Source organism: Apodemus sylvaticus, chromosome 10, assembly GCF_947179515.1.
Source record: "Apodemus sylvaticus chromosome 10, mApoSyl1.1, whole genome shotgun sequence".
NCBI classification, from domain to species: Eukaryota; Metazoa; Chordata; class Mammalia; order Rodentia; family Muridae; genus Apodemus; species Apodemus sylvaticus.
The window spans coordinates 27804350-27831407 of NC_067481.1; the positions used below are offsets into that span (position 1 = coordinate 27804350).

At 43.4% G+C, this 27058-nt stretch overlaps 1 protein-coding gene across 3 annotated transcripts in view; it reads left to right on the forward strand.

Annotated features, from left to right (window-relative positions):
• The window catches only part of Kat7 (lysine acetyltransferase 7), a 37038-nt gene extending 12355 nt beyond the window's left edge, over positions 1-24683 (forward strand). The window contains exons 5-15 of one of the 3 annotated variants that reach the window (XM_052194546.1): positions 4128-4210; positions 7277-7366; positions 9085-9183; positions 12744-12854; positions 15054-15245; positions 17599-17688; positions 17886-18026; positions 19009-19102; positions 21441-21587; positions 22411-22517; positions 23066-24683. In XM_052194546.1, coding sequence (XP_052050506.1) covers positions 4128-4210; positions 7277-7366; positions 9085-9183; positions 12744-12854; positions 15054-15245; positions 17599-17688; positions 17886-18026; positions 19009-19102; positions 21441-21587; positions 22411-22517; positions 23066-23167 — 1256 coding nt within the window. In that variant the 3' untranslated portion in view covers positions 23168-24683. The remainder of the gene's footprint in view (positions 1-4127; positions 4211-7276; positions 7367-9084; positions 9184-12743; positions 12855-15053; positions 15246-17598; positions 17689-17885; positions 18027-19008; positions 19103-21440; positions 21588-22410; positions 22518-23065) is intronic. The other 2 variants (XM_052194547.1, XM_052194548.1) reach the window with 2 other exon arrangements.
• The last annotated feature ends 2375 nt before the right edge of the window (positions 24684-27058 follow it).

Below are 27058 nucleotides of genomic sequence, written 5' to 3' on the forward strand. Positions count from 1 at the left end.
TTCAAATCCTAGCAACCACATGGTGTCTCACAACCATCCGTAATGAGTTCTGACACCCTCTTCTGGAGTGTCTGAAGACAGCTACAGTGTACTTACATATAATAAATAAATAAATCTTTAAAAAAAAAAAAAAGAAAACTAGAATACCTAAACCAGTACCATGGTTGCTTATGTTGTCAGTCATTATTTGCTCTGTAGAATTGTATGTGCTGCACTTTTCTATAATCAGCATAGTAGGTTTGTTTGTATCAGTGTGACCACAAATACATGAACTATGCTTACACATAACACATAGCAACTGCAACATCACAAACTGATGGGGACTCTTCACCCCCACAAGATTCTGGAACCCTTACTTGTGTGCTCTCCTCTTTATGTTTAGTGGTCCACTGTTTGCTGAGCCTTCAGCAATATGTGACTGTAAGTATGTGGTTCTCTAGTTATAATCTGTTTCTTTTTACCCTGACTGTAGCCCAGGCTGGCCTTATATTTATAGAATTCCTCTCTTAAAAAAGTTTCTCTAAGATTTATTTTGTTGTTGTTTGTTTTTGTATGCGTATCTATAATAGTATACTTGTGTCTGGTGCCTGAGGGTCAATAAAGACTGTGGAATAGGATCTGGGGTTATAGGCAGTTGTGGGTGTTGGGATCCGAACCTGGGTCCTCTGGAAGAGCAACAAGTACTCAGAATTTCTGACTCATCTCTCCAGCCCCCAGAGAAAGTGCTTGAATCTCCCAAGTGCTAGCTAGCAGTAAGGCGTGTTCCATCCAGCCGGACTAAGATACAGTCCCAGAGAACGGACAGCCTGAATGGTATAAAATGCCATTCCTCAATTCTTGGGTTATTTTCAGTCTTCAGAGCATACTCTATGGATTATATTGTGGTTTTTTTTTTTTTTTTTATGTTTTTATTTTAGAGAATTTCATGCTGAATGTTTTGATCATATCTTCCCCCGACTCCTCCCAGATCAACTCCATCTCCCTGCAGTATACATTTTAAAATCCTAATGACTCCTGACCCCAAAAGTTAACATTTTTTCCACCATGAAAGAATGGTGAACTTTCTGAAAAAAATTGTGTGGTATATATGTACAGAAGCACGAGCCAAGGGCACATCTGTGGCACCTAGAGAAGGGGGTGGGTGTCATTAGGAGGGTGAAGGCTTTTTGTGGACTTGCAGATTAGTTTGAAGTGTTTATCTTTTTACTATCTTACTGTAGTCTCTCAGGCCCTTTGAATCATTGGTATTGTATAATTCTCTTAGAAGAGATGTATACTAAAGAAATACTGTTCAGTTTTCTGTGTTTTTAAGGTTTATATGTATTTATTACGTGTGTAGGGATGGGTGCCTTTGTCTTGGCATGGGTGTGGAGGACATGTTTTTGGAGGTGATGCTTTCTTTCACCTTTTATGTGGGTTGTAGGGATCAAACTCAGGTTGTCAGACTTGAGTTCCAGGACAGCGCTACATAGTGAGACCAGGGCTCTGGATGGATGGATGGATGGATGGATGGATGGATGGATGGAGCCTAGGGGCCAGGAAGACAGCTCCGTGGATAAAAGTGCTAGCCTTACAAGGAACCTGATAAGGGAACACTCATAAAGTGTATCTGTAAAGTGTTCCTACTACTCTGAAATTGGCAGAAAGAGAAAGATGGAGGCCGGCAGAGCCTGGATTACTACTACACAGCACCCAAAACCGGAGAGATCCTGTCTCTACAAGATGGGAGGCAAAAGGAAAAAAACAGAACAAAAAGAATCACATGTTCCCTTCATCTGCATATCTGCTACACTCACTATGCAAGTAGTCAAAATGTCAAAATGTACATATGGACACAAAATGACTTGTAGGAAGGAGAACTAGAAAGGGTAAATAACATGTGAAGGACTGAATGCGAGTGATGGACACTTAGGCTATGAAGGAAATACAAAGCTAATTTTCTAGTTTTAATTGTGGGATTTCTTTTTTTGTTTGTCTGAAGGTAAGTGTATATGTTTGATAATGAAAGTGTAAAACTCAATGTGAAGTTCCACAACTTCAGATTAGTTATTCTAACTGTACAGAAATTCATTTGAAATGTCTGGTTATTCCCGGTGTGAGTTTTTTTATGCAGATTCTTTATAGTAAGTTTTAATAAATTATAAACAAAAAGGGTAGAAGGCAAGAACTAATTTCTAAATGTCTTCTTCAGCATGCACATGTTAGTAATGACAATAATAACAACAATATTAAGAAATAATGACAATGATGATAGAACCAGTTTAGCTAGGTGGTGGTGGACCATGCCCAAATGTAGCACTTGGGAGGCAGAGGCAGAGGCAGACAGAGCTCTGTGAGTTCGAGGCCAGCCTGGTCTACAGAGTTCCAGGACAGCCAAGTGTATGTAGTGAAAGTTTGTCTCAGGGAAGGAAGGAAGGAAGGAAGGAAGGAAGGAAGGAAGGAAGGAAGGAAGGAAGGAGGGAGGGAGGGAGGGAGGGAGGGAGGGAGGGAGGGAGGGAGGGAGGGAGGGAGGGAGGGAAGAAAGAAAGAAAGAAAGAAAGAAAGAAAGAAAGAAAGAAAGAAAGAAAGAAAGAAAGAAAGAAAAGTTAAAAGTGGACAGAAATGTAGCTCTGTGGTAGAGTGCTTGTCTAGCATGGCTCAGGCCCTGGATTCCATTTCCATTTGCCAATGTTTTTGTTTGTTTGTTTGTTTAAAAAAAAAATAGGAAGAAAGGAGAGTTAGTAGAACAAGTTATCCTGTGTCATCTTTAGTGTTTTCCTTTAGACCTTATGCTGATTGCCCTATCTTAGAGTTTAGTCTTAGAAGTTTAAATCTTTAAATATTTATCTTTTAGGCGGGAATGATGGCTCAGCAATTAAGAGCACTGACTGCTCTGCCTCAGGGCTTCTGAGTTCAATTCCCAGCCACCACATGGTAGATTACAACCATCTGATGCCCTCTTCTGGCATTTGGATATGTATGCAGCTGAGAACTCTTACATTAAATAAAATGTTTTTTAAAAGTGTGTTGAGCGTTGGGCGGTGGTGGCGCACACCTGTAATCCCAGCACTCTGGGAGGCAGAGGCAGGCGAATTTCTAAGTTCGAAGCCAGCCTGGTCTACAAAGTGAGTTCCAGGACAGCCAGGGCTATACAGAGAAACCCTGTCTCCAAAAAACCAAATCCAAAAAAAAAAAAAAGTGTGTTGAACTAGGCAGTATTGGCGCACACCTTTAATCCGAGCACTTGAGGCAGTCACGCGGATCTCTTGAGTTTGAAGATAGCCTGGTCTATAGAGCAACTTCCAGGATGCCAAAGTTACATAGTTCCTGTCTCCAAAAACAAAAATAAGGGGCTTAAGAGACGACTCAACAGTTAAGATCACTGACTGCTCTTCCATAGCTCCTGATTTCAGTTCCCGGCAACCACGTTCCCAGCTCACAACGATCTGTAATGGGATCTGTCTAAAGACAGCTACAGTATATTTATATAAATAAAATAAAAATAAACCTGAAAACAAAACAAAAAATATGTTGAATCTTGTTCAAAATTATCAAAATTTGTTTCTATATTATAGAAATGGCTGTGGGTTTTTCATTTTTAATGAATTTCGTTTGATTATTAAAAGGAGTTAAATGTAGGATAGTTTTGCACAGTGGGAAAGAATAGTAGACTTTTTTCAAATTCCTAAAACTGGATTAATTTAACAAAGGTTTTGTTTATTTTTTAGTTTTGGAGACAGGATTTCTTTGTGTAGCATTGGCTGTCCTGGAACTTGCTCTATATACCAGACTGGCCTTTATCTCAGAGGATGGTAATAAACACCTCTGTTAGCCAGGCAGGGCTGTCACACACCTTTAATCCCAGCACTCAGGAAGCAGAGGCCAATTTTGTCTGCATAGTGAGTTTGAGGCCAGCCAGAACTACACAGTGAGACCTGCCTCAAAAAGTAAACCTAGGTATGTCTCAAAAATTGCCTGCTCTGGAGGAAAATAGTACGTGATGGGTATAAGTCGTGAGCATCACAGCAGCTCTGTTGAATAAGATTTACTTAATAAAGTGGAATGGTAAAAACAGATTTGTTGTCAAAAACCTCACTTCTAGGTGTGCCATGTTCTTCCTGGAAATTAAGTTTTCCCTCCTTTAACAGGACATCTTACAGGAAAACACGAGAGACATTTCTCCATCTCAGGATGCCCGCTCTATCATAACCTCTCAGCTGACGAATGCAAGGTAACGTGTGCTCCTTCATTCAGGGTGTGCTCAAGTGCTTGCTGGGTGACTTGCACTTTGCTAAGCACTCGGGGTATGGTGGTGAACCAGGGGGACAAGGTCTTGTTCTTACATGTCAGTGGAGGAAGCAATGGCAAAAGGATTTTTTTATTGTTGTTGTTTTTTGTTTTTTTTTAACAAAAGCTAACTACATGAACAAATAAGAATTATACCATGTAATGAGTGTTTGGGAAGAAGTTAATGAGTTAGAGTATTGGGATTTTTCATTACTGTTGCATTCATTTCTTTGGTAACTGACTTAATATCCTGCCAGGGTGCATCTTTTCAGAATTTGTATAGATAGTTGAGCCCACTGATCCACCTCAGGCTTTCTTAACAAATCCGTGAAGTTGCTTTGCTTTTACACAATTTTCCAGTGTTTCTATTCTGTTCGTTTCTGCATATCCTTTTCCTCTTGGTTTCTACAGTTACATCTATTCTTGGCTAGTTCTTTAAAAACACAGTTCCCAAATAACCTTCGGAACTTGGATGATGTGTTTGTGACTAGAGCCTAAGGTCGTCTTTTGTACATTCCTGTGTGGGTTACTGCTACGAAGGATGGAATCACAGTTAATTATGGGGAAACAAGAATTGCAAATAGTAATTAAACAGACTCAGGTAGTCTTTGGACAAGTTATCCAAACTAAATGCTTTGACTACACCAAAGTGTTAGTTGCCTTTTTGTTGTTCTTTTGCTCACAAGGCCTGGGTCACAGGTTTATGCTTGTATGAGCAAGTCTCATTTGGAAAAGAATTCAATTTCCTGTTCTCCTTGCTTCAGGAACTTGTTCTAATATATGAGGTCTCGGGGTGGAGTCATGAGACTGTTTCTTCACACGTTTAAATTTTCACCAAATAAAACGTGAAATGCTTACACGAATTTTTCTGCCAAAGGCCCTGCTTTTTGTCTTCATTCCAAGTCTTTCTATATGAGACAGCTTGCCTTCTGTGTCAGCTCTTCCTGTTGTCTTTTTACTGTCTTAAGCTGGATGAGTGCAAGCATGACTGTGTTAGCACCTGATTCAGAAGCTGACCAAACACTTGGCCTTCTTCCCCTGAAAATAACTGTGATGGTTATTGTGACGGTGGCTTCATAATCTCCTCTACTCCTTGTCTCCAAACATCTGGTAGCGCTTCGTTTTGCATCAGTCTGTTTGAATCATGACTTTGAAGATCATGGCCTGAAGCAGTGTCTACACCTTAAGTACCTTAGCGGTTTATTTGAGAAATTTCAGACCAGGGAAGAAAATCAGGAATAAAGGGAAACGTGTGTTGTAAAGTTTTCTCTGTCCTTATGGGGAAGTGAGACTAGTGTCAGCCATGCTTTCCTGCTGGGCCATGTGCTTGCAGGAAAGCTCTAGAAATCAGAGTCTTATGTGCCAGCCGCCTCCCCAGCCTAAGGAAGCGCTTCAGTTCTAAACTACCTGCCTGTGAATGATTGCTCACATTTCCCAGGAAACCCTTCAGTTGTCTTAAGGGTTTTTTTGCTTGTTTGTTTGTTTGTTTTTTGTTTTTTTGGTGGATGGATGTAACTTTTTGTGGATAGCAAAGGATTCAGTGACTAAGATAAAAATCAAAAAGTAAGACACCTGCAGTCAAGGAGTTTACATTCCCATGGGGAAACCTGTAAATATCCATTTATGTAGTGACAGACACCATGAGAAACCAATAGAGAAAGAGAGGGACAGTATTCAAGGGAAGGCTAACGTACTGCTTTTGCTAGAGGAGGTCAAGAAAGGCATATGAGATTGACATAGGATCTAGATGTGGACTGTGTCAAAGTAGCAATGTATAAAGACCCAGGGGTGGGGAGTGCTAAAGGAGACGGAATAATAACAGTCTATCCCCATGAGCTGGGGAGAGACTGTTGGTTTTGAAGGTAGGTTGTATGATTGGAGCATGATGGGAAATGAAGGAGGAGGATTGAGATCATAAAGGATCAAAATCTTCAGCACAGGATTATGTTTTATTCTGATGACAGTTGGAAGCATTTAGAGGGTGCAGGCAGAAGAATGTGTCTTTGAAACAACAACTATTAGCATATAGAAAACAACTATGGAAGAAAAAGATGACACAGGATAGGTTCATTGGAAGCCTGCTTAGAAGTTCTTGCAGTAAATAGCTTGGACCAGTGTGGTATTGGTAAAATGTTTAAGATTAGATTTGGGATGTGTTCTAAAGGAGAGTGCTAGTAGGAGGGGGGCTCAGTGTAGAGATAGGAGCAAAGAAATGAAGGATTTCATCCAAGTTTTGAAATGCTCACCTGTTGAGATGACACTGTTTCTTGGTAGTGGAGAGATGTGGAGTGGAGCAGACTGGGAGATCTATTGGTTATTCCACTTTGAGCCTGCTCAGTGATGCAACCCAGTAGGCAGATAGATGCATGGGGGGCGGGGTGTCAGTTCCCAGAGGGGGAGGGGAATTGAGGAGAACAATGTGTTTCTCTGAGTTCTTGTGTCTACGGTTATGTTTTCCTCTTTGTGTCTACGGTTATGTTTTCCTGTAGACTTGACTTGAAGACAGGTTTTCCCCTTCCTCTTTGCTTTTCCTCACCCTGGCCCTTTCCAGCCTTTGAGGCAGGATCTTGTCTCCCAATGCTGCATAGGCTGGCCTTGAACTCTTAAGCTGCCTCGGCCTGTCTACTAACTAGTACTACAGGCAAATGTCACTGTGCCCATCCCAAGCCCAGAATTTTTCTTTTGTTTTCTTCATACTTCCTTACTCTCTTGTGTTTCTTCACCGTTTCCTATCAGCGTAGTAGAATTCCAGCCCAGAGTCAACATTCTTAGCAAAGGTCTTAGCTTTTCAACATTTAGCTATGATCAGTTCAGTTCTTTGGCATTTAGTGCCTGAGATAGCACTGTGTGGGACTTGCCTCATCTTTTTCTAGTAGAGATAGCCATAATCAATAGCAAGAATACTTTTACATCCAAAGTATAGTGCAAATACAGGGATTATCACAAGTTCTTTTTAAGTAAATGTAGTCATAGAAGCAGGTGGATTTATTGACATTGTTGATGGTTGCAGGTGAGAGCACAGAGCCGGGATAAGCAGATAGAAGAAAGGATGCTGTCCCACAGGCAAGATGACAACAACAGGCATGCAACCAGGCACCAGGTATGGGCCTTATGAAAGCTCTGGCCAGCCGGTTTGAGATCTGCCTTGTGGATCTCCTTTGCCCCGTAACTTCATAGGCAAATCCATGTCCAGACATCAACTTGAAATCATGTTTGGGTTTTCAACTTCTAATTTTTCATAAAGCAGACATTTCCATCTCATAAGTAGAGGAATTAAGCTATTTGTGATAATAATAGCAGTAGTAAGTAATAGTATAAAACATTTTGGCTATTTGAAAGGTTCCACTACGCTTCTGTTTCCTCATTTTGCATCCTTATTCTAACCTGTTGTGTTGGCTTTCAAGCACCTTTGACTTTGCTGGCATATTTTCTATATGTTACCAGTGGCATTTCTTCAGTATGTGACACTTGTCAGCTGGGCCAGTTTCTACTTCTGTCTTTCTGTGATTTGCAGAAAGCATCCTTGCTCTGTCCTAATCATCCTCTTGGAACATTCGCCTGCATAGATTGCACTTAACCCCTTGCTTCTTTCTAAATGGCTTTGATCTTTCTGAGAACTCTATACCATTACCAAGAAGAGATTACATACATATCCTCAAGGCCTTGAGCGAGTCTTAGCTCTAACAGGAATTCTTCCAAGACCTTCTCCCACAGTTGCTAAATCTTTCTCATGTATTCTTCTCATGTGCTTTTCCCCAGACGCCAGCCTTTAGTCATAGCTCATCATCAAAGACTCTGCTTCTACAGTTAGATTATAGGTAACTAGCAGAGGAGACACAGTGGTAAGGTTGCCTTTAGAGCTGGCTCTGAATCTCTTATTAGCTGTGTTGTCCTGGGCTGGCCAGCTGGTAAATGACATTTCTTTGTCAATATGAAGGAGTGAATAATGCCCACCTGTCTGGGTAGTCATCTAACACTTGTATAATCCCTAACCTTAGTGCTTGGCAGGCAAAAGCAGTGTGTAATTGATCCCTTCCCCCCCCCCCCCCCCCCCCCCCGGGGGCGGGGGGGTTGAGACAGGGTTTCTCTGTGTAACCCTGTCCTGGAATTCACTCTGTAGCCCAGGTTGGCCTCGAACTCAGAGATCCACCTGCCTCTGCCTCCTCAGTGCTGGTATTAAAATCATATGCCGCCGCCACCCAGAGATTTATTTATTTATTTATTTTTTATTTTTTAATTTTTTTTAATGGGAATCTTGTTATATAGCCCTTACAGGTCTGGCCTAGAATTTATAGCAATCCTTCTGCTTCTGTTGAGATTATAAACAAGAATCACAGTGTTCCTCCCTCCTCTATTATGACTTTTACTCTTTCATACTAATTAAAATAAGTTTCCATTCCTGAAAGGGCAGTAAGAACTGTGGTTTGGATGTGTGACTGTACTGTTTCTTTACTATGACAGTTGTTTTCTTTCTTTAGAAAAAAAATTTTTTTTTTTTTTTTTTTTTTTTTTAAGCTCAGTATGGTAGTCCATAGTTACAATTCTGTCATTCTAGAGACTGAGAAAAAGGATTGCCAGCCAGGGCTATATAGAGAAGACCCATTCTCTCTTCTTTCTCTTAAAAAAAAAAAAGAGATGGCAGTTTGGATTTGTAATCTCAGCCCTGGGAGGTGAAAGCAAGATCAGAAGTTCCAGGTTTGAGGCCAGCTTGGGTTACATGAGAGCTTAGTCGTTTAAAAAAAAAGTTTCAAAATAAAATTGGTATTTTGAAACATACTGAGTCTTCTAGCTAACTGCTCAGTTATTTTCTTCTTTTAGGCACCGACAGAGAGACAGCTGCGGTATAAGGAGAAGGTGGCTGAACTCAGGAAGAAAAGAAATTCTGGACTGAGCAAAGAACAGAAAGAGAAATACATGGTGAGGAAAAAAATCCAAGCCTGAACTCCCACTATAACTCGAGTCTGAGCTTCTGCTGTCAGATCACATAGCTGTTTGCCGCAGGAGAGAATCCAGTGAACTGTGGGGCTCTCTTCAGTCACCTAGTGACCCCCACAGCTGAAGCAGACTTCCTCCTCTAGGTCCAGGGATGGGGCTCAGTTGGTAGAATCCCTTCACTATTGTTCTAAATATTTACAATTAAGGGGGCCCTGATGGTGCTCCTCAGCTATTCTGAAGTCTGAGGCAAAAGGAAGATGAGGTCCAGGCCTATCAGGTTACCGAGTGTTGTCCAGGCCAGTCTCAGCAATTAGCAGGACCTTGTTCCCAAATGACAAACACACTCCCAGTCATATACATCAGTAGTAGCATGTGCAAAGGGGCTAGGCTCAATCTGCAGTCCTGGGGCAGGGAGGCAGATTTGCCTATTAGGACAAATACTGATGACATTAGAAATGGCTGTGTAAGATAAGACATTCAGGGGCTCGGGACATCAGAGAACTAACTTTGAATATAATAATACATTTTCTGAAAATAAGGAAAAGTTAGAAATAACATACAGAAGATATGATTAATCTACCTAAAAATAGCCACAAGTAGCATTTTATCAAGTTTTTGGCTTTTTATTTTAACTACATAAGTTGCTTTGTGGGGGGCTGGAGCGATGGTTCAGAGGTTAAGAACACTGCTGCTCTTCCTCAGGACCCAGGTTCAGTTCCCAGCATCCACATGGCAGCTCGCAACTGTCTGCAACTCCACTTCTAAGGAATCTGACACACACGTATACATGCAAACAAAATGTCAGTGCACATAAATCTTTTTTTTTTTTTTAAAGAATCATCATTTGTCATTTTCTTCGATATACCACACCACCTAGTTGTCTGTCTTCTCATTTAAAGATCTTGAACTGATATCCTCATGTTAAAATCTTCAAACCTTTTCTGCATAAACTACAGCTTTTTATGTAAATAATTATTTTTACTAGAAGTGTATTAGTACATGTTTTCTACTGACATAGCCAGATGTGGTGGTCTATACCTGGAGGCCACCTGGGCAGCATTGCAAAACCCTGTTTCGAAAACAGTAAAGTCAGAAGTGGTGACTCACACCTGCAGGGAGGCCAAGAGTTTAAGGCTAGGTTGACCTGCAAAGTAAGACATCTAAGCCTTCTGGACTACAGAATGAGACACTGCCATGAAAAAATATTCTTAATACGTGTGTGCGTGTGTGTGTGTGTGTGTGTGTGTGTGTGTGTGTGTGTGTGTGTGTGTGTGTAATGTGTAGGTATGTGGTCTCTGGGTTTTGTTGTTGTTGGGGTTTGGAGGGGGGTTGGGTATTTTTATCCTTCATAAAATTGGAATGCTATTCCATTTTGTCATTAGAATAGTCAATAAATGTATGACTTAGAAGTTGTAGCTGAACTTATATTCTATAGTTAAACACAATAGCTAAGCAGTGCTGGGCTGCTGGGTTTATGGACTAGGTAGAGATCTCTGCATGCTTGCCCCTGTCTGCTCATTGTTGATAAGTATAAGAGTTGTGGGAACACAGTGATGTCATTTACCGAGAGGCTGTGATACCCTCGTCACCCAGGTGGCAGTCCTATAGTCTGGATCTCTTCACTCTGATAAAGGTCTTAGAAAAGCTTCAAATTCATCCAGGTAAAAGGAGTGTCGGATGTAAATGCTATCCAGCTGTTCAACCTGTCAGACATGTTTTTCATCAGCTTGAGATAGGTTATTTTGGTCTTTACTAATTTAAAAAATGCTAGATAGAATTTTTTCTTGTTGCTTACATTTAGAAATAGGGTCTCAGCTGGGCAGTGGTGGCGCACGCCTGTAATCTCAGCACTCTGGGAGGCAGAGGCAGGCAGATTTCTGAGTTTGAGGATAGCCTGGTCTACAGAGTGAGTTCCAGGACAGCAAGTACTATACAGAGAAACCTTCTGTCTCGAAAAAACCAAATCAAAAAAAAAAAAAAAGAAAGAAAGAAAGAAAAAAAAATAGGGTCTCATATGGCAGAGACTGGCCTTGAACTTGCTAATATGTAGCTAGGGCTGTCCTTAAGGTGATTCTTTACCTCCCAAGTGCTGGGATTACAGGGGTCGGACACCAGCCTTGGCTAGTTAGGTTTTGTTTTTGGTCTGGAGAAGTGACTTGGTTGGTTGCAGGATGTGTTGAGTTTGAGTCTCCAGTGCTGTGGTTTCAGGCATGCCTGTAATTCCAGCATTGGGAATTGGAGGCAGGGCACCACATGAGATCCTTTCTCAAAGTAAGAGAAAAGGGAAGGGGCATTGTTATTTTCAAAACTAGAAGTTAATAATACTTAGAACCTAAATCTTAAGTCACAGAGACTAAATTTCAAAAAGAGGTACAACAGGTTGATAGGAAATGTCAATAGGGTGAGTAAGGTTTCTTTAGATGCCGATGTGTGGGTTAGCACATATAATGTTCTTCTGGGGCAAGTCCTCTCCAGTTCATAACTCCCATTGCCTTCTCTTCTAAGGGAGGTGGAGCCTAGAGCAGAAAGGGAGGGGAAGGGCTAGAATCCGTTTTGAAGAGAAGTCTCCCTCCTCCTCTTTTTCTTCTCCTCCTCCTCCTCCTCCTCCTCCCTTCCTTCCTTCCAGGGAAAGGAGACTTGTAGTAACCAGCTTGGTAAGGCTTGAAAGTTAATTTAAAACTGGATTCCCTTTATGTTCTTAATTATTTTTAATTCTTCCTGATGTTTAACAGTTGGTAAACATTCCCGGAGCTGCCTTCCCTGTGCCCTTGACTTGCTGGTACAAGTTGGGCAGTCAGTGAAGGAATGGCAGAAGCAATTTCTAGGGGCCCACTTCCAGAGTTTTCTTCTAGGCAGCATCTTCAAGCACTAATGCTTGGAGTGCCTGCTTCTTTGTCAGTGTCCTCAGTGAAGGAGACCCTCACACCACACACACAGCAACCCAGGTTAGGCACAAACCACACCCAAACGCCTGTTTTCACAGAGTTATCCTTTATTAATCGAGGAAGAACTGTTAAAGTGACTGCTTTCTGACTCAGACAGAAAACTAGGCGGGTGTAATTCTAAGAAGAGAACAAGGGGAGGGCAGTGTTAGAATGGGCTAGGCTGCAGCAGTATATTTTAACTGGGCATGTTAGTGAGGTGAACCAAGGGAGTTTTTGATTTCTGTATTTAACATTGATAGTCAGACTTTAGTAGTCTCCCTCAGGAGGAAGAAATGGCCAAATAAAAGAATAGACATTGGTAGCTAGCTTTAGGAATGTAATCTAATGGTTTTTAGCAAGGCAGAGGAAATGGCGGAGAAAGACAAGGCCTGCCAGAGCCATGCTTACCCCACTTGAGCTGACCAGCTCTAGGATTCTAGGATCTGTTGTTGGGGTTAACAGTTTGCCTGACCTCAGTTCCCCAAACCCAGTGATAGGTACTTTGTAAATATCCAGCATCTGGTTCAGGGTGGTTCCCATTGGAATGAAATAAAGCAAGTCCACCCAGACAGAATCACCAAGTCCACACAGACAGAACCGCCTGGCTGTCTTTTCTAGGAACACAGACAGACCTATGGGAACACTCGAGAGCCCCTCTTGGAAAACCTGACAAGTGAATATGACTTAGATCTTTTCCGAAGAGCACAAGCCAGGGCTTCTGAGGATTTGGTGAGTATCAAAACCCCCTCGGAGAGGGGAGGACCCTTGGGAAAAGCCCTTAGAACTGCCAAGAAAAGTGATTAGCAGCCAGTCTGATGGAATCTCTGGCTGTCTTAGAGGTCGTCTTCTCTTTTACATGAGAGCACACCTCTCTTTTCTCACCCTTCCCTTCTCTGTCTCCCTCAACTGGAAGATCCAGTTTGGCTTGAGGTCTGGCTGGGGGTGCTTAAAACTTAGTTTGTAGGTGCCTTTTATCTCTGTTGGGTAAAATGTACAATCTGGGAATCCTAACTTGGGGGCTACGGCAGCATCCTCTTTATAGGGTTTCTTTCCATTTCAATACATTTACCCTAAACGCATGTAAATAACAGTTTTGTTTTTTAAAGATTTATTTATTGTTATATGTGAGTACTCTGTAGTTATCTTCAGACACACCAGTAGAGGGCATCAGATCCCATTACAGATGGTTGTGAGCCACCATGTGGTTGCTGGGATTTGAACTCAGGACCTTCAGAAGAATAGTCAGTGCTCTTAACTGCTGAGCCATCTCTCCAGCCCCCAGATATGTTGTTGAATTTGTTGATTTTTGACAAGGGAATCTCATCTTACTGCCCAAGCAAGTTTGAAACTGGGATCATGGGTGCATAAGATATCTAGGCAGAAATGCTCTTTTTTTGTTTGATTTTGATATAGTACCTGTGGTTGGCCTAGAAAAACAGTTTCAGCAACTGGTTTTACCTATGATAAAACAAATGTGCTTGGGGAAATTTAGTTTGTGGTGTTAATTTCATTTCCTCCCCTCCATTTTTTTAAAAACATTTATTTTACTTCACTTTACATCCCGCTCAGTGTACCCCTCCCCCTTCCTTCCCCCCCCTTCCTTTTATTATATGGGTTGCAAGAAGCAGGGTTTCGTGACTGTTCTGGTCTGGAATATTTATTGGGTGTCACCTCCTGCTTTTCTTTTCCTTCATGAAGATCACTGCCTAAGGCTAGCCCCAGTCCCCTTTCTCCAGCTGGTTACTGCCACCTGTAACTGCCTATCATGTACTTGTAATCCTAGCCCTAGTGAGGTCAGGGAGGAGGACCAGGAGGGTAGCCATCAACAGACCTGAGTTCAAGCCTGAATAGCTTCAAGATATCTAGAAGGAGAGAATTAACTCCCCACAAGCTGTTCTATGACATCTGCTTGTCTATACATACTATAACTAGCTATACTATACTATGCTATAACTATAACTAAAAATTAATTTAAAAAATTAAAAACAAAAACAGAAATGGGCTGGGACTATAGTTCCTTTGGTAATGTGCTTATGTGGGATCCAGGACACCCTGGGTTCCATGTCCAGCACCACCTAACTCTGCTGTGGTGTCGTATATCTGTGACCACAGTATCTGGAAACAAAGGCAGAGAATTTAGGAGGTCAAGGTCATCCTCATTACAGCCTCATTTGAGGTTCAGTTAAAACAAAAACTTTAAAAAAAAAAAAAAGATACCTGGGCAGGGGCTAGAGAGATGGCACAGTGGTTAAGAGCATCGACTGCTCTTCCAGATGTCCTGAGTTCAATTCCCAGCAACCACATGGTGGCTCACAACCATCTGCAATGGGATTGATGCCTTCTTCTGGTGTGTCTGAAGACAGACAGCTACAGCGTACTCATCATATATTTAATAAATCTTTAAAAGACACCTGGGCCGTATAGCTGGCAAATTTTCTGTGAACCTGCCTGATTTTCCATGCTCAAGTAATGTGTTAATAGCCATCTATGGATAGAGACCAAATCTAGCTACGTATTTCTATAGTTTAGTTGCTGGCCTCATAGAAGGTTTTTTTTGTTGTTGTTGTTCCCCCCCCCCCCCCAGACAGGCATGCGCCACTACTGCCCGGCTCTCATAGAAGTTTTTAAGAATAAAGGTAATAGGGGCTGGAGATAGTTCAGCAGATAAGCACATTTGCAAAGAAACCACATTCAGCTCCCATCACCCATGTGGTGGCTCACAGCTACCTATAACTTCAATTTCGGGTCATATGATGCCCTTTCTGACCTCTCACTAAGGTCACTCACTAAGCATACATGTGAGGTTTAGATACAGGAATACTTGCACAAACAAAACATCTATATACATCATGTAGATAAAAATCTAAGTTTAAAAACCAAAGATTAGGACTTCTAATCCTTATTTGTTTTGGTTTCTTTTGCCAATAGGAGAAGTTAAGGCTCCAAGGCCAAATCACAGAGGGAAGCAACATGATTAAAACAATTGCTTTTGGCCGCTATGAACTGGATACCTGGTACCATTCTCCCTATCCTGAAGAATATGCACGGCTGGGACGTCTCTACATGTGTGAATTCTGTTTAAAATACATGAAGAGCCAAACAATACTTCGCCGACACATGGTATGTTTTCTTGAGTTTAAATTACAAGGGTAATGTTACACAGTTTCCCAATTATGTTCTAGTGATGACATAAGTGTCCAAACGATCTTCTAAGTGTCCACAGCAATGGGGTGGAGACTTAGGGAACTGAAAATCACATTTCTGGGTAACCCTCTGCCAGGGCCAACGCTGCATAGCATCTTAACTATATCCTGCCCACAAATGTCTTTTTTTTTTTCTTGTTTTTTGTCTTCTGTTTCTTTTTCAGCATATGAATTACCTTTCCCTACAGTTTGTGTTTGAACCAAACTCAATGAGAACACATATATTTTATTACATAGAACAGGGATTGTGGCTCATATATAAGATGGTGGGTGTCTATCTTGAAGAATGCATATTGTAAGGGATATCTACCTTTAATGGATGAAGAAAATAAGTTTGCATTTCTTAACATTCTGTATATTAAAATAGGGAAGGATATGCATACTGAGTCTTGACTTCTATGAGTACAGAAGTCAGGTTTGGGGAAATGCAAGCTTCTCCCCATTGCTTCAGGGTAATCACTGAAATGACTTCTTTGGCTTGGGTAATGGGTAATGTTTTTTGTTTGTTTGTTTGTTTGTTTGTTTTGTTTTTTGGATTTTTTTTTTCTGAGACAGGGTTTCTCTGTATAGCCCTGGCTGTCCTGGAACTCACTCTGTAGACCAGGCTGGCCTTGAACTCAGAAATCCGCATGCCTCTGCTTCTCAGAGTGCTGGGAATACAGGCGTGCGCCACCTCTGCCCAGCTTGGGTAATGTTTTTAAACAAATAGCTGTTGCATTGGTTTGGTCATCAGGGAGGAGCTAGGATATAGATGGAACTTTAGAACAATTCCAGTTAATACATGTTTTTAGTTAAATTAGAACACGATATCCATGCCTTGCGTGCAGTGCTTCCTCTCCTCCACACCAATCCCCAGCTAAGCAGGGAGCACACCTTCACACTTGCTGGGCAAGTATTATACCACGGAGCTATAGTCCTAAATCTGAAATATAATTCTCAGAGGATGTGTATGTGATTTTTGTTTGTTTCAAATAGGTAGTTTTCCTACCTCTGTTTCTTGAGTGCTCACATGACCAGTGTGGACCAGCCATGATGTCCAGTGAAACTTTATGTTTGAGTTGTCAAGAAGATGTAGTAAATTGTTTAATAAATTTTTGCCAGGCAGTGGTGGCACACGCCTGTAATCCCAGCACTTGGGAGGCAGAGGCAGGTGGATTTCTGAGTTCCAGGTCAGCCAGGGCTATACAGAGAAACCCTGTCTTGAAAAAAACCAAAAAAAAAAAAAAAAGTTTTCTGGGCTGGAGAGATGGCAGCGGTTAAGAGCTCTCTAATTGCTCTTCCAAAGGTCCTGAGTTCAATTCCCAGCACCCACATGGTGGCTCACAACCATCTGTAGTGGGATTTGATGCCCTCCACTGATGTGTGTCTGAAGACAGCTACAGCATTCTCATATACATAAATAAATCATTAAAAAAATTTTTTTCTATGTATGTGAATATAAACTTTGTGTGTGTGTTGAGTGAACGTTCATGTATATATGCACATGCACAACATAGCACACATGTGAAGATGAGAGAACAAGTGGAAGTCAGTTCTCTTCTACTATGGAGGTTCCCAGGATTAAATCTGAGTCATCAGGCTTGGCAGCCAACACCTGTACCTGCATCTTCTTGGGGGCAGGGCCAGGTTTAATTGAGTGGTGGAGAACTTGGGTTGCTGCCTAAGACGCAGGGTGCTATAGCTCCAGCGCCATAAATTGAACATTTTGAGACTAAGGAAAAGAGTTTGGAACTAAGTGCCTTTCAGCTTCCTGCTGCTCAGCCAGGCCTCCTACCTTTTAGATGAGCCATAGCAGGATTTTCTGTCTCTAACATATGGCAGGAGGTGGGCAGTAAGTGAGCGGGTCATGATGATCATCCTTGTGCAGACACGGGGTGGCGGTGGGAAGTGGCTGGCAAAGGTGAGCACAGCATACTTAGCAACACTAAGCTGCTTAAGAACTTCCTGTTGGCCTGAGATATTTTAGTGTAAGCAAGGATGTTCTTATTTATCTAGCTTTTACGTAGTATGTGATTTAATATCTTGGGCTGAGATAATGCCAAAAATAATCCAGAAAACTTGAGCCAAACAGCCGTATATATCCTTAGATATATTGCAACAGCTTAAGAAAGCTTTAACTTTTCTAAAAACAATTGATTTCACTGTCCTCAAGTGTATTCAGCTGTTCATTAACTGAGTTAACCACATTTACCCTGTGGTTCCTTTTCCCGGTGAAGGAACTAGGTGGTAGGAAGATCTTATTGCTTCATGTAAACTCCATTCTCTTGTAGGCCAAGTGTGTGTGGAAACACCCTCCTGGTGATGAGATTTATCGCAAAGGCTCCATCTCTGTGTTTGAAGTAGATGGCAAGAAAAACAAGGTAAAAAGTGGTGACTTGAGAGAGAGATGCATTGATGGGGTTCCCAAGGAAGGCCTTGTCTTCACAAAACATCTGTGAGCGAGATAGGAATTAGTTCTATCTTGTGGATAGTATTGGTATGATCATTCTTTCTAGACTTCGGTTTAAGTGAGTTCAGAAGTCACTGGCCTCCACACAAACTGTCTTTCTGCTTCCAGATCTACTGCCAGAACCTCTGCCTTTTGGCGAAGCTTTTTCTGGACCATAAGACGTTATACTATGATGTAGAACCTTTCCTGTTCTACGTTATGACAGAAGCGGACAATACTGGCTGTCATCTGATTGGATATTTTTCTAAGGTGAGCAGGATATGCTGATTTAGAAGCTTACCAACCACAGCAGCGCTGTGGTGTTGGCATTAGAGGGCTCGGATCTCTGAGGAAGCAGACAACAGTGACAGCCTTCCCATAAGCAAAGTCAGAAAGGCAGACTTCTATCATAGAGTTTCATGACAGTATTCAGGTCAGGATCTTCCTTTGTTCTCTAGGCTGACCTGGAGTCACATGCAGCCCAGACTGGCATCAAACCCAGGACAGTCTTCCTGCCTTAACCTCCAAAGTCTGGGACTACAGCTGTGAGCTGGGACACCTAGCTGATACTGTCACTAGAAGGTCCTGGTTTCTGTGCTTGGGGGTTGAAGCTGTTAATTAATGGCCTGGACCTTTCTGTGAATTTAAGACACATCTTGTCAAGCCAGTCCTTGTGGCTTTGCCTTCCTCCTGCTAAGTTAAAGTCAGGAACATAATCCAGGTGCCTGTTCTCCAGAGGGGAGGGGCTCACTCCAGCACAGCTAGTCCCTTTGCTGTTACAGATGCAAGACCAAATCTAGCTCATGGCTTCTTTCCTTCTGTTGAGGCGATGTCTCCCAGTTAGTCCTGGCTGGCCTAGAACTCTCAGCGATCCACTTGCTTTTGCCTCCTCAGTGCTATGGTTATAAGCTTTAAATGTAATGTAACAACTTAATTAAAACAAAATGTACCATATAATTCATCACTTCAACTCTCCGTAGGCAGGTGGCCTATGAGGATTCTAGGTATCTTCATAGATTTGTGTGACTAGTGCAGTCCTCACAGTTTTTAAAAAGAAACATTGGTAGTTTGTTCCTGTTTCCTCTTGACCCTTCCTGTCCCTTCTGCCTAAGAATTGGCTTATTCTGGATATAAACAGGTAATAATGTGATCTGGTTGTATTTTGACCTCTCAGGGAAATTCGGTTTGGTTTCCTTTTTTTTATAATAGGCAGGCTGTGCCTCATTATCTGCTGTTCTGTTCTTGATTTTAGGAGAAGAATTCATTTCTCAACTACAATGTCTCCTGTATCCTCACCATGCCGCAGTACATGAGACAGGGCTATGGAAAGATGCTCATTGATTTCAGTAAGTGACGTTGCTGAGCGCCAGCTCCTCAGGTTGCGGGTAACCCTGAGAGCATGGGGTTGGTCATGTGTGTGTTCTGTGCTCTTGACAGTTCCTAACATGTAGTCACAGCTAGTTAGTGAATGAACAAAGTGGGACTGAGTTAGTGGGAGATGCAGGGGTAATAGAGCTGTGCAGGATGATCCCACTTGAGTCTGCGATGGTGCAGATGCGTGCCCGTGGCTTAGAGCGCTGTTTTCATGCTTGGGCTCTTACTTATGTAAGCACTTGCAGAGGAAATCCATGGACCTGGCTAAGGCTGTGGGTATTATAGTCAGTCACCCTTCATTAATCCTGGGTATCAGCTTTGAATGTGTCCACCCTCTGATGTGTGACTCCCAGGTTAATTGGGTGAGGGTGGGTCTTCTTACATCTATTAGTCTGGTGAGTCCTGTGGAGGTTAGAGGACAACGTTAAGGAGTGTTCTCTGTGTGGGTCCTGGGCTTGAACTAAAATCATCAGCTTGATGGCAAGAACCTGTGGGTCATAACCTTTGTGGGTCACATGTCAGACAGACATCCTGCATATCAGGTATTTACATTATGATTCATAATAGTGGCAAAAGTTACTGTTATAAAGTAGCAAAAAAGAAAACATTTTATGGTTGGGGGCACCACAGGTTAGGGATTAAAGGGGTTACAGCATTAGGAACGTTGAGAATCATTGCCTTAAACTGTTGATTTAAAATGACTGTAAGCATTGTGCTAATAAGCTCTCTGCAGACATGAATTGCAATGCTGTGGGCTTTGCCAACAGTATCTTTGAATCAACAGAAATACAGAAAAGCACATTACTCACAGAAGAGTTGGTGAAGCTCTGGACAGAGGCTCTCAAGAAGCAAGCCTCACTCCTGGGAGCAATGGTTCAGTGTTCAGTGCTTAGTCAGCATTCCCAGGGGATCTAGAGCAAAACCACCATGACAAACAAGAATTCATTCTGTCCTCAGCAGCAGCCACTGTCACTGAATTTTAGTCAAAGTAAGAATGGAGGTTTGGGGGCTGGAGAAAATGCTCAGCGGTTAAGAGCACTGACTCTTCTTCTGAGGTCCTGAGTTCAGTTCCCAGCAATCACATGGTGGCTCACAGTCATCTGTAATGGGATCGGATGCCCTCTTCTGGTGTGTCTTAAGACAGCTACAGTGAACTCACATACAGGAAAGAAAAGAAAAGAATGGAGCAGGAGAGATTGCTCAGTGGTTAAGAGCACTTGCAGAATCTAAGGTCCGATTTCCAGCATCTACATGGCAGCTCACAACCAGCTATGACTTCAGTTCAGGGGATCTGATGCCTTCTTTTGGGCTCTACACATAGTACACTTACATAAATTCATACATATAGACAGATACTCATACACATAAAATACAAATAAATGTTATTTTAAGTCTTGAATATGTATAATATGCATGGTTGTGGTATTGTGTAATGAGAGGACTTCCACTTCTGTTCTTGGCAAGCACCTCTAGAGAACCATACTGTTAAAGCTCCTAGTGCCCCGTAGTGGTGGTGCATGTCACACACCTTTAATCCCAGCACTTGGGAGGAAGAGGCAGGTGGATTTCTGAGTTTGAGGCCAGCCTGCTCTACAGAGTGAGTTCCAGGACAGCCAGGGCTACACAGAGCAGCATCCAGGCAGGCATGGTGCAGGCAGAGCTGAGAGTTCTACATCCTTTATCGCAAGGCTGCTAGAGGAAGGCTTACTTACAGGCAGCTGGCACTAGAGTATTAAAGCCCACACCCACAGTGACACACCTGCTCCAGCAAGGCCACACCTCCTAACAGTGCCCCTCCCTGGCCTAAGCATATACAAACCGTCGTAGCCAGCGCATCTTCAACAGCCACAAGACATGCTCTTTTGAATGGCTGGCTCTCTGGTATTCTAAAGCAGGTATCCTTCTTAAGTCTTCTGTGTTTGCATACTGGTTTTGCTGTTAGGATGAAGTTTAATGTTGTTTGAAAAGTCTAGCGGGGCTTCCCAACACTAGGGAGGCAAAATCAGTGGGGAAATTTCCACTGCAGGATCTATATACTGCTTTATAAACCAGCTGGCACAACACAGTGAGACTTTCTCTCAGTAGAGCACCCTTGCCCAAGGGTGGTGGGGTAGGTTGGTCTGTGGGTAAAGCCAGGATAAGGACCTAATTTCAATACCCAGAACCCACATGATAGAGAGAACTGATTCCTGCAAGTTATTTTTTGATTTCTACACCAACATGCGCACAAAATAAATATGATTTTAAGGCCCCCTTCCCAAATAAAAACAACAAAATTCAGATCTGTTTTATTTTTTTTTTCCTTGGTAGGCTATTTACTTTCCAAAGTAGAAGAGAAAGTCGGCTCTCCAGAGCGCCCACTGTCAGACCTGGGGCTCATAAGCTACCGCAGCTACTGGAAGGAGGTACTGCTCCGGTACCTGCACAACTTCCAGGGCAAGGAGATCTCCATCAAAGGTAGGTCGTACTCCATGACAGTGACCCCCATTCTGTTTAATCCAACTGTGACTAGGGAGCATTGTAGAGACTGTAACTGCAGGGCTGGAATCCCAGACCCTGGGAAGTCTTTTCTCCTGTCTGGAGTTGTTAGCACTTAATTCATATAAAATTGAAGAGGAAGACCTGGAGAAAAGGCTCAGTGGTTTAAAACACTGGCTGTTCTTCGAGAGGAACTGGATTCGATTCATAACACCGCTGTTGTGGCCCACAACATATAGAACTCCAGTTCCAGGCACACATAGGTTCATAGACATGCATCCAGGCAAAACACCCATCCACATAAAACACATACATGCAAACATACACAAGCATATATATCGTTTGTTTGTTTGTTTTTCAAGTCATGGTTCCTCTTTGTACCCCTGGCTGTCCTGGAATTCACTGTGTAAACCAGGCTGGTCTCAAACTCACAGAGCTCCACCTGCCTCTGCCTCAAGTGCTGGGATTGAGTGTGTGCCACCATGGCCAGCTCCTCATTTCTTTTGAAAATCAGGAAGAAAGAGTTCATTCAGTATTTTGAAATGTGTGAATTTTAGGAAAGACACCTTCCCTTTAGGACGAATTAGGGGTTTCATATTTGACCTTGATTTCTAAGGGGTCAAGAGTAGGTTTACCATTAAATTGGCTTTTTGTAGTTACTTGAACTGGTGAGACATTTGAACAAGTTGGCCCAAGTTACACAGATTTGGGCCCTGGAAAACTCAACATGAAAGGGGGCCTTGGGAGACATGGGGTGTGGGAGTCTGCTCCCACTGGGATCTCAGTGGCTCCTCTGTTACAGAAATTAGCCAGGAAACAGCTGTGAATCCCGTGGACATTGTCAGCACTCTGCAAGCCCTTCAGATGCTCAAGTATTGGAAAGGCAAGCACCTAGTTTTAAAGAGACAGGTGAGATTTTCCTCAGCTGCCTGTGGTGTCCTTAACACATAGGAGAGCTCAGTGGGGTCACGCTACCCACAGTTACCTCCCCTTAGAGGCTTAACCGGAAGCTCCTTCCAGCCTCCTTCCAGCTGGCAGCAGGGTCCACATGGCCTTTGCTGCCAAGCTTATCTCCCTGCTTGTCTTTATCAGAGCTTGTGGTCAGCTCTGTCAGATCTGGATGAAGCAAGCTAAGCGGCTCTGTGTGGCATTACACACTTACACCCATCTCTGTGAGTCCTTATAAGTTCTAGGACTGTTGCTTTGTGGAATGCCACCTCAGCTTAGGTCCTTTTTGAATTTTTAGTTACCCACACATCATAAGCATAAATGAATAATGATTCCCAGTTCTCATTGAAGGCAGAATAGGAATAAAGAGGAAACTTTGCAAATCTAAAGATATCTTGTACTTTAATACGTTATTAGGACTTGGGTGTATCTGTTGCTAGCCATTTTGGAATCTTTTTAAAAGCATATTAGTTGCATGTATGTAATAGTTGCTTCCTTATTCTTCACAGGACCTGATAGATGAGTGGATAGCCAAAGAGGCCAAGAGGTCCAACTCCAACAAAACCATGGATCCAAGCTGCTTAAAATGGACCCCTCCCAAGGGCACTTAAAGTGACCTGTCATTCCAAGCCAGCGAGCCCCAGCCGTAGGAATCTATACCCTAGGGATCTGTCTGTCATTTCTGTTGCTCTCGTGATTGGCAAGTACAGTATCCTTTGGGAAGGCCACCCCTCAGGACTGTTCTGGCTCCAACCTTCGTGTACACTGCAGACACTAGTTCTGAGGAACTGTTGTTTCGGCCTCAGTGAGGTTGCCTGGACGGATCTGTATCAGGCTCAAGTACAGATCCCTTGTAGCACTGACCCAAGGAGTTGTGTTATGGTACTGTACCTGTCCAGTCACTGGTTCCCTCCTCGTGCTCTTCAACCCGAGAGGTTTGTTGTGTCCTGACCTTTGTGCTAGTGCTTTTTCCTGCCTGGTTAGCCGACCTCCAGACATGGTTAGCACCAAAGGGCCCTTTCCGGTTACTCCTCACACGTTCTTCATGAAGGGGTGGGTGCCTGCGAGTGTCCCTGTGTTTGCTGGGAGGGTCTGCTCACCCTGGGTTTCATCTCCCAGTCACTTATTTTTCTCTCTTTTTGTCAAAAGACTTGCCTTTGATCAGGATCAGGCTTGCCAGAGCTAGGAACGCCTGACATTTCCCAGGGGTTCACAGAACCTGGTTCATCTGAGGGAGACGGGTGAAGTTTAAGAGGTGGTGATCCTGTATTTACTGGTGGGCACTGGGGCAGCATCTTGCTAGACGGAAATGGATAATTCTTCCACAGCATAAAATGCCCCCACTTTATTTTTCTGCCCCCTTTTGTGTTGGCAGTTGCTAAAATATTTTAACAATATTTTTTTCACGCCACATTAAATGATCTCAGTGTGGCTCTTTCCCTGCCTGCCTTTGCCAGTCTGGTAGAGGGCAGCTATACTTCCCATATAAGTTGCACTGATTTTGTCCAGAGCTTCCTGGGAGAAGTGGAAAATGGTTGAAATGACTTATGTTTCTCAGTCCGACGCAGCACAACAGAGTGGCCACACTGCTCTGGGTGCCTCCCCTCCAGCAGTGCCTCCCCCTCCCCAGCAGGCTCGAGTGCTGTCTCTAGGAACTAACTCCATTTCCCTTTCGGGACTTGCCACTATCATCCTGTTCTCTGGGTTCCTATTTTTGGTGGTGTTAAGTGAAGGAAGAAATGTTCCCTCTAATTTCTCCCTGTCCCAGTATATAACCTGCTATCTTGGGGCAGCTTTTGATGTCTGACATGTCACCCTTCCCAGCGTGGTCTCCTCCAACACTGCTGTCTTCACGTGGCACCTTTACCACAACCCTAACTCTGGTCATTTGTGCCTTTCTCTTGTCATCTCTGTACACTACTAATACTCACTGTGGGTTGGAGGGAGCTGGTTAAGCATGTTCAGTGCTCCCCTCCCGTTTCAGTGTAACTGTTAACATGTATCCAAAAGCCGCTTCACTGGGGATTTTCTTAAGGGGTAAAGGCCTTTTACAGATGCTGAGCCCTTCCCCACATGTGGTAGAATGTGCTCTTCTGTATCTACTCAATAAAGCATGTTCTCTGCTCATGTCTGATTGGTCTGAAGCTTGTTTATATGTGGTTTGGTGTGATTGACATGGGGTTGGTGGCTCAGTGAGGTGTTAGCAGTAGGGTTTGGGGCTGTGGGTTGGTTGTCTACCCCTGTGAAGCAGGTTGTTGACAGAGTGTTTTCTCATGGCTCCAGGAAGTAGTTACGCCCAGCATCGGCTAGCTAGTATAACTAGCTCTTTCATTCATCGGCCTCTGGTTTGGGGGGCTTCAAGGAACCAATGGGAATTTAGGGCAGGTTGGGGATTCCATGGATGCTTGTAGGAGGCAGAAACAAGTGTATTCGTTTTCTTCAAGTTACATTCACCAGTAGCGGGCCATGCTTGTCTAATCATTACCCAGCCCAGACTGCACCTCCGGAATGGCTGCAGTTTGTGCTTGTGTTTGCTCAGGCAGGAGCAGGGAGGTTGGGCACTGCCATCTGTGGTGGAAAGGGAGCTGTGCTTGCTGGGGTTCTGCTCACTGGCAAGGCCTCTTATTGGAGTTGTTAAGTGCAGTGGAAAAAACTAACCTCCCTTCTGTTGATCTTAGAATAGTTTGCTCAATTTCTGTGTTGTAAACATTTGCAGCAGAGGGAGGTTTTGTTCATTGAACGATTTGAAGAGTGGAGATGGGTGACATGGACCTTGAGAATTGAATGCCAGGGAGGGAGGGAGGGAGGGAGGGAGGGAGGGAGGGAGGGAGGCAGGCGCCCAGCCCTGATCCTGTTGTTCCTGGGTCTGGTTGGCCACTCAGTGGAGGCCTGTGTATGGTAGCCTCGTGCGCGCGCTCAGCACTCTGTCCTTTGTCCTTTGTATTAGCTGTATCCGTCTGCTCACACTGACTATGCAGAAGGAAACCCGCAGCCTACCGCTCACCGTACTCTGTCCCACTTCCTCTGCCCTTGCTTTCCTCTGCGCCAGTTCCCTCATGTCTGCTCACCCTTCCCCTTCTAGGTAGATACACTTGTTAGAAGCAGTCATGTGTCTAGAGCAGCAGTTCTCAGCACATGGGGTTTAGATGTCAAATGACCCTTTCACAGGGTCGCCTAAGACCACCCAAAAAATAGATTATGATACTGAATGAGAGCCTTGCTTCTCTTGCCTCCACGAGTCATGTTGTGGTGCAGCCTGGTCGCCTGACGGCTCTGACGGCCTCCCATTTCTCATGGGGATAGTCCTGTGAGTCATTTTTAGCAGTGTAGTATGCACTCTGTAGAACACAGCAATGCTTCCTACTGGCTTCCTACAGGGTTTAGCTGTCATCAGCCCCTGTAGTTCTGGGTAGGCTGTGTGGCTGGGATTAGGGGCTGCTGGAATGGACTTATCTGTCAGGCTGCTTGCTCTAGATCAGAGCCGGGGCTGTGAAGCATCTTACAATCTGTAGATAAAAGTGGAGCACAGTTTGCTTGCGGCACACATCCATCTCTTCTGGAACACAAAACCAGTGGAATCAGCATTTGATTCCCTTGCAAGGGGAGTTAGTATGGCTGTTCTTAAAGCAGGTTCAAGCAGCTGGGCTCTGAACCACCTTCTTTCTCTCCTGTTTGCTTCTGACCTTTGTGAAGCTGAAAAACTCATCAGGATTTTTTTTTTTTTTTGTACCTATGCAAATATGCCCATATTTATTTGCAGTCCAGGAAATTGCCTGTGGAGTCTCTAGGGATGAGAGTCATAAAGCCTGGCTTCAGACGCTTCCCTGGAGCAGGAAGCACCTTCTGACTCCTAACTTGGGGCTCTGAACTAGTTTTTGGAATGTGCTGGAATGCAGAGAAACAACTCCGATGAGTGATGAGGTACTGAGGAAGGTCTGGCTCACCGGCTGGCGGGCCTCGTAGGGTGTGTCTGAGAACACCTCTGCTAAATAGTGGGATGTAGTGTGTGCTAGGAATTGGATCTAACCTGGTTTTACTTCAGGTCTTCTGGCTTGCAGATGGCTACTTCTCCCAGACTGATGGGAGCAGGGTAATTGCTCACTTCCTCTGTGGTAGCTTCAGCAAAGCCAATGAGTGTCAGTAAACCAGAAAGAAACAAGACTCACCGGTGAGGAAAATGCCCCACTGGGCAGAGTGTCCATTGTCCCTTCCCTCTTGTGCAGTGCCTTCAGTACCTGTTGGATTCCTGGCTTTGTTTACTTGTGCAGAGAAATAGACAATAGCCTGGACTGTTGACCTCTTCGGCTCCCTGTGAGATGAACACTTCCCGGCAAGTTACCTTCTAATAAAGGCCGTTTCTGGAAGTGGCTTACTTTGGACTTCTCTGTGTCACAAGTCCTTGGAGGCTTGTCTCTCATCTCACAGTATAGAATGTGCTAGAGTCTGCTGCACATTGAATCTACGTGAGGCTCTTTGTAAGTGGCTCACTTCCTTCCCCAACT